This window comes from Protomyctophum parallelum, assembly GCF_964188405.1.
Source record: "Protomyctophum parallelum genome assembly, chromosome: 16".
In the NCBI taxonomy this organism is placed as follows: domain Eukaryota; kingdom Metazoa; phylum Chordata; class Actinopteri; order Myctophiformes; family Myctophidae; genus Protomyctophum; species Protomyctophum parallelum.
In genome coordinates this window covers 27,997,748-28,005,708 of record NC_139711.1, presented here as the reverse complement: position 1 = coordinate 28,005,708, position 7,961 = coordinate 27,997,748, and the positions used below count along the sequence as shown (strand labels likewise).

Below are 7,961 nucleotides of genomic sequence, written 5' to 3'. Positions count from 1 at the left end.
ACATGACTCTCTCATGCCGTCTCATGTATATTTATATTTGTTTATTTATTTGTGCTTCTAATACAGTGTGGGGAGGACAGTCAAAGGCGCCCGTCTTCACAAAAACAAACTGTGTGTGCCAATGGCATCATAACCTCCTCCTAAAGTCCTTCGTGAAAAAGAAAGTGTTGACACGTTACAAGTTACAATACTGCGAATGTAATCAGATTATTTTTATATAGGTTTTATATATAGGTCGACCTATGCATTATGTTACACACTGTATGAAGACAACTTCCGTCCATGTTCCAAACAATATTTTATGACACTGTAGAATGCAACCAAACAGAGTAAAAGACAGTCTTGGGTTTCACTGTGGTCATCCTGACTGTCTTCTTGCAAGCATATGCAATATCTGAGCTAACTTCCTGCTAAACAAGAAAATATATTCACAAATGCCTTACAATGTAAGCACAAAAGGCATACAGGTAAATACATGAATTATGGATACAGCAAATCACTTTTAAATGACTTTCATATAGAACATGACATGTGATTGAATTCAATGAATTGTAAATGTACACTAGAACATGAAATGTGACTTGTATATATAGGCCTATCCAACAACAATTGTAGTGAGACATATAGAATCTGAAATGTAAATTATGAACATCCAACATGGACTGTGCAGCCCAAAATATTGCCTATGGTATATGGTCAGGTCATAGATTCATAGATTACACAGATCTTTGCATTTAAAAAAACGGTTCAGATTTGATCGATCTATGACTTAATGAAATACAATGCTTCTCCAGGAGGCTGATCTACAGGCTCACAACAAATGCAGCGGAGCAATAAGGCTCTCTCTCTCTCTCTCTCTCTCTCTCTCTCTCTGTTCCTTGTGTACAGTTTATGCAATTGATTGACCTAGGCCTTATAGGTCGCAACCTAAAGCCTCCAGGCATGGACTCTGTCAACAAGGAGTCCAATTGGCAGAGGAGGAAAGAAGGAAGCATCGCCTGGTAAAAAGTCAGAGAAGGAACGCTGTCAAGTCTGCACCTGCCCCATCGGGTCAGGTTTTCCCTTGTTTGTCTGTGGCAAACAACTAGTGTCTATATCTCATCGGACTACACACACAGTCATCAACGGACCCATAAATAATTAGCAGAAGTCATCATCGGACACGATGGACTACCTTAAGCAAGCAAGCGTGCATGCGCACGCACCTGTGCGTGTGCGTGCGTGTGTTTGCGTGCATGCGTGTGAACAATAGACAAAGTAAGTGCAGTTTAATTTTGAAGCAGAAGCATTATGATTGGTCTTTGCTCTGCTGTGTCTTGCCTAAGTCTTAACATGGACATCGAGGGGGGGGAAAAGGGGAGGCATACTATGATCCGACGGACCATTGCTCCGAAGGAGCATTGGTCCGAGATGCGCTGGGGGTCGGGAGAGGGTTGGGGTTAGGTTTAGGTGTTCTGCCCCGGGGGAGGTTAGGGTTAGGGTGAGGGTTTGAGGTAGGTTGTCGATCGGACCAATGCTCCGTCGGACCAAACACATTCACTCGAAAAAAGGGTTTTCTCACAAAATGTCTGAAACTTCCACTAAAGTATATGTGGAACTGTGGATGTCAAGAGTTTCCGTGTCGCTGTTGACCTCTAACCTCATGTCATGGACGTGTCTGCCTTTCAACCCCCACAATAAGCTGCTCTCTGCTCTATGCAAAACACACAGTTAGACGGCAAACAACCTGCTTCTTGAATAGAAAATAAGACTAACAACAGCAAGATTGTCCTCCATCTGTCCCTATATCTAAGTACTCACTACTGGGTCTCACTACGTTCATGGCTCTGTTAAGGAACCTGATATTCAAGTTCATGTGCAGGCTGGATCGCTCACTGAATGGACTCATTGGACAGATGACAGACCCAGGCCGTAGTTCTGTAAGGTACACTTCTACCATCAGAGGACACTGCCATGAGTGCCTCGCTTAGAGTAGTAACCTGTGGGGCTGGGTAAATGTACTGTATATATATTTTTTTTTCATTTATTTGTATTCTCGTATATGTGATGTACTGTCTTAACTTGTGGGCCACGAGCCTGTAATAAAAGTTTATATATACTCACCACCTGCGAGTTTTAAAATATTGCGTGCACGTGTGTGTGTGTGTGTGTGTGTGTGTAGTGTGTGTGTGTGTGTGTGTGTGTGTGTGTGTGTGTGTGTGTGTGTGTGTGTGTGTGTGTGTGCGTGCGTGCGTGCATGTGCGAGCATGTGAGAGAGAGACACAAAGAAGCCAAAAGTTTGTTTGTTATAAATGCTAAAGTACATTTTTGAGGTACTTTTACTTTACTTCAGTATTTCAAGGCAAATATTGTGCTTTTTACTTTACTGCAATTATCTCAAAACATTAGTTACAACTTACTTTGTAGGTTTAAATGATTCATCAAATTATGAATACAGAACCATAATAACTTGCATGCTTTAGGCATGAATTAAAAAAAATCACAATCACATGATTTGTATGCAGTGTATTTTTAACACCTATAAACAGTCACACTGCATACTGAAATCCCTTTCAGTGTTTATGCCTATACACTCAAGCTTATGGCAAGTTTGAGATGGTTTGGACATGATTATGAAGATGCAACTGGCCAGGCAAGAGTAGAAGAGGATGGCCATAGAGGCTTATGGATGCGGTGAGAGACGACATGTGGGTGGCTCACAGTATTTCACTCTTGCATGCGGGAGGTTTACCACCCTCCTACCCCATCCCATCCACCTCTTCTGTGTGGCGGTCTGCCTGCTTTGCTACAACTGCACAGTATGTCTTCCTCCTCATGCTTCCCTCACACCTGGCTCTGTAGGAGCCTTAAGCTGAATGCGGGATGGATGCCTCCCTCACGACGTGTCCTACTCACAACCATGGCAGTTTTTTTATCAAACATGCATTGCTTCGTCTGCGTAACCTTGGGATTTGATTGGCTCCCTGTTGTCAGTTTGGTGCACACAACGGCCTCCTGGTGCTGGGAATGTCACGTCTGGAGAAGGTTGTGTGAAAATCTACGTATGTTTACATGGAAAGTAAAGACTTTTCAAGTTTCAGCTATGTTTGTCAGATAGATACACAATCTCATAAATTATGAGATTTATTTATTGTCTCCACCAGGCCGAAGGCATGGGGAGAGAGTATGTTTTGCACTCCGTCCATGTGTGTGTCCAAGTAGGGACACATATAAGTAGGACCTGGGTGAAATCCATGATCTCGACCGCGGTCGAAAAATGATGATTATGATTAGAGATCCTCTTTTTGAGACCTACGTTGCCCCCCGATAGCATTTGTCCTGTCTCCCTGGGGGGCAGATAGCATTTGTCCTGTCTCCCTGGGGGGCAGATGGCATTTTGTTAAAAAAAGAATCACACTCTTTAAATTCCAAGGACCTCCATCACTCAAAATCAAACATTTAACCAAGCAGGTCCATTTGGTTCCCACTTGAGACCCACTATAGCGGAGTGTTTCCAACATGCACAATATCAGCACCCTGCCTGTTTGACGAGAATGGAACAGAGTCATCATTAGTCATTGACAAGGCCGGCAAAGGTAAATGTAGAGGCCCAATTATTTGTGTATGACTGCTGTGCATATAGAGCCTGTTCTGATGTGGAGATCTGACAGTACTGACAGTCACCAGTAGATGGCAGTGCAGTTCACTCCTGCTGAAACATCACACAGGCCTAATAAATGTGTGCCTTTTTTTTGCATTTTTATTTTTTTAATATAAATACAAATCTATTAACCACTTAAGCATTATTTGTATACAACACACAACAGTGTTGTGCAATAATAGTGAAAATACCATAATGTACAAGCTCACACGAGCATGTAGTGAGCGGCTGTTCACTATTAAGTATATATAACACATATTTTTCAAACGTATTGCCAATAATTACATGCACGTTAAACAGATCGTTATATTTAATAGTTTGTCGATCTCTCTCCCAGAGAAGCGATGTCAGAACACACTGCACTGACTGTTCTATAACAAGGATGACAGAACCACTTTTGTGTGTGTGTGTGTGTGTGTGTGTGTGTGTGTGTGTGTGTGTGTGTGTGTGTGTGTGTGCGCGCATGACATGTGCATGTGTACATGTGTACTCCTGTAAGTCCCGTATGCCACCGTGTTTGTTCAGTTTGTAGGTGTGACTTTGCAGCCTATGGACCATATGCAGACCGCGGCCATCTTACCATATAAGTTAATGGCAAGGTGCTAACAAGGTGCAACTTCCCTAATTTTCCCTAACTATGTGGTCTGAATGGGGCTGCAGAAATAAAGAACACAAGGCAGAGCCACTTCCACTCTGTGAACCAATTAGAACGCACTTTTTTTCTCTCACAGCTTATTGGCTCAAATCCACAAGAGGGGACAGTAGAGCATTGATTCTCAACCTGTGGGTTGGGGTCGACTGGTGGGGTGCGAGCTTGGTATTGCAAGTGGGTCCCCACAGAATTGGCAAAACACTAAGATTATAATAGTATAACATTACTATAAAAACAACATACGGGAACCATAAGCAGAAGGAAGGCAGGAATAAGCATGCAGACTAGTGAGCTTATAAATACCCCGTCCAATTGGTCAGCTGACTGTCACATCAGCAAATGACATGTGGGTCTTGCACACACTAGCCCAGACATTTTTATTTCCAGGGAGAAAAAAAAAGTCTGGGTCCGAGTCCGAGTCCAGTTCAATACGGCATACAGCAGCGCAAACGTTGATCACTCTCTGCTGATTTCTGATCGCCTGCACCTTTGTTAAATTGACGCACACACGCACACACGTACACACACACTCCTCTCTCTCTCTGTCGCTCTAATTAATTAGTCTCATGTTGTGCAGCTGCGTGTAGATTCTCCCGGCGGATCCTGCCGGGAGCTGCCTATGCCATAGAAAGCATAGGTTGACCCCAGGCTACACACTGAATCAAGGTTCAAGGTTCTTTATTATGTCTCCCGAGGAAGAAATTTGTCTTAGACAACACCCACATAGTAATGCAGCATATTAACCCCTTGAGTATATGTATGCGCCCTTGAGCACAGCATGAAACCCCTCGAGTATATGAGTATATGACTGAACTAACTAATCAGCCACATGACGTCTTACATCGTCTGTTGTTCAAACTGTGATGTTGTACTGTAGCACGGCCTGGTTTAACAGCATATCTATAGTATATAAGTATACTACTTATATAAGTATAAGAACAAACCCTATAGCCAAATTAAGATCTGCGCTAAAATTGTTGGTAGGCCTGTGGAGGTCGTGTTACATTCCTTTAAAGCCCAGACCAAGAGCATGCTTAGAATGGCGAATCTCCTCTGACCCCTAACATGTTTAAAATTATGAATATCAACTGTTGCCCTCCATGAGGCAGTTTAAAGTCCCTAAATATAAGAAGAACTATTTTTTTTTGTACACCAGTCTATTCTGCTTTTAAAGCAAAATCGGTAAACCAGAGGATATGTTTCTGTCTGTTTCTGTGATTTGTGTCCTGTAATGTATCTTTTTGTAATGTATTGTGTCTGTCTTGTCTGTATCTTGAACGGTGACGTCATGGACGTAAAACTAATTTCAGTGCAAGCTGACAATAATCGTATCGTATCACAGACTTAGCTGGCAAATGATTTACACCATAAGTGCTCTAAACAAACATTTAATTTCATATTTATTTATTTCATTTCAGTTATGGTTTTACATGATTATATTCATTTTAATTTGTACTTATTTTTTACATATTCCATAGCAGAAAAGAAATGGAGCTGGAAGAAGATAAATCTTATTCATACCTGCCCCTATCATTAACTATCATTGGTTGGCACCTAAAATTATCTAAACAAGCATTACATTTCATGAGATAAGTGCTCTAAACAAAATTGTAATATCCTTAAATTCCATATACTAGTTGGCGGGCAAATTATTTACGTCATAAATGCTCTAAACAAACATTAAAAATAGACTTGGCTGCCATATGCCATAATCTTCAAAAGCCATGCATTGGCCCCTCAAAAATACAAACGTATGCAGATAAGAATGACAAATCGGCGTTGTTGAGCATGCATGGCAACGGTTTGTGCTGTATGAGATGTCAGAGGAGATGACAATAAGGTGCTGCAGGCATTGTAAATGTCTTTAGACATCGGTAGTGAAACAGGCACAGGTTTATTGAGTGAGGTAGAGGAAAAACTATACTACAGCCCTCCCACCACCGCCTTCAGAGGCCAGGTTACCGTCAAGCAGCAGGACACCTACTAGAAAGACACCCCCCACACACACGCCATTTACCAACCATTAAGCATGAGCAGCAAGGTCGACATGCAGCCACTTTCTGCTGAAGCGGGGAACGCGCTGCACCTGTCAGATGCACCTTCGGCGGGGAACAAGAAGCTCATCGCGTCAAATGTTTATGGCACAGTGAAGTGGTTTAATGTCAAGAACGGATTCGGTTTCATAAACAGGAATGACACAAAAGAGGATGTTTTTGTGCACCAGACAGACATAAAAAAGAATAATCCAAGGAAATACCTTCGCAGCGTCGGAGACGGAGAGATTGTGGAATTCGATGTGGTTGAGGGGGACAAGGGAGCAGAGGCAGCCAACGTCACGGGTCCAGGAGGTGTTCCGGTGCAAGGGAGCAAGTATGCAGCTGACAGGAAAGTCAGAGGTCACAACAACAGCCGTGAGGGTGCAGACAGAACCCCAGAGGAGGGAGACATGCCGCAACAACAGCACAGTCGTCGGCACCTGTACGCCAACGCACCACTGGGAGAGATTACTGAGGTAGGTGAAGGTGACGAGATTCAGAGAGCTCCAGACCAACCAATGAGGCAGAACTACCACAGGGGCTTCCGTCCAAATGCCAGACCAAGGGGCCCAGCCCCTCTCAGGCCGGCCCGGGACCCAGAGGACGGAAACGTCAACCAGGGTGTCGAGGACGACCACAACCGAGAGCCCCGCCAGCACCGGAACGTCAACTACCGGCACAGCCGGCCCCAGGCCGGCGGAAAGCCTGGCCAGGATGTCAAGATGGCCGAGAAAGGATGTGACCCATCCATTGAGAAAAAAAACACCCAAAAGGTCTGGGCTCAGTAGGAAAGACTAGGCTCTGTCTGCCTGGGGCTAATCTTGCAAACTGTTGGATTGATCACTGTCAACCGTTGTATGGACACTGCCAGTAGGCCAATGCTTATAATGTAAGTCAATGGGGCTTCGATTTGCCTTGGGCCTTTCCCTATTTTGGAGTCATAATAGATACATACACAGACGTCATGGATAGCTGGCCACATGAAGTCCAACATTGACATGGGACTCTCTATGTAGCTCACCGAGATCTACATCATTGCATTGCTTTGTCAAAAAGGAACACTAAAAAAACAAATCCTCTTTATTTGCGCGAGCAGAGCGCAAGTACTGTTTATGGCTGCGTATGTCGGTGACTACCTCGGTCAATCAGGGTTTGTGTATTTTTGGTGGCGTCGCTGATCGGCCAATCCAATCAGGGATTGTGTATTTTTGGTGGCATCTCTCGGCCAATCAGAGTGCAAGTTTGCAGCTTGCTGCGTATGTCGTGGCCCCCTTGGCCAATTGGATTGGCATCGATTGCCCAATCAGGGATTGGCTGATGACTTAACTATTATTTTATTTTAAATGTTTGGGTGGCTGTGGCTCAGGAGGTAGAGCAGGTCATCCAATGATCCCTGGGTCGGCGGTTCAAATCCCGGCTCCTCCTGTCCACACGTCGAAGTGTCCCTGGGCAAGACACTGAACCCTATATTACCTCCAATGAGTCGGTCGGTGTGAGCTTGCCACCATTGGTGTGTGAATGCGGGAAGTGAGGACGCTGGCATTGACTGTTTGCCGCTTCACCTCCCAATGTATGAATGAATGTGTTGTAAAGTGCTTTGAGCAAAGTAAAGAAAAGTGCTATAAAAATGCAA

At 43.9% G+C, this 7,961-nt stretch overlaps 1 protein-coding gene across 1 annotated transcript; it reads left to right on the top strand.

The window, feature by feature from the left end:
- Nucleotides 1–6,321: 6,321 nt before the first annotated feature.
- Nucleotides 6,322–7,116, top strand: LOC310873705 (Y-box-binding protein 1-like; the record flags this gene model as incomplete). The annotated part of the gene is made up of 1 exon (XM_083786254.1): nucleotides 6,322–7,116. The coding sequence occupies one exon, from the start codon at nucleotides 6,322–6,324 to the stop codon at nucleotides 7,114–7,116; it is 795 nt and encodes a 264-aa protein (XP_083642380.1).
- Between the last annotated feature and the right edge of the window lie 845 nt (nucleotides 7,117–7,961).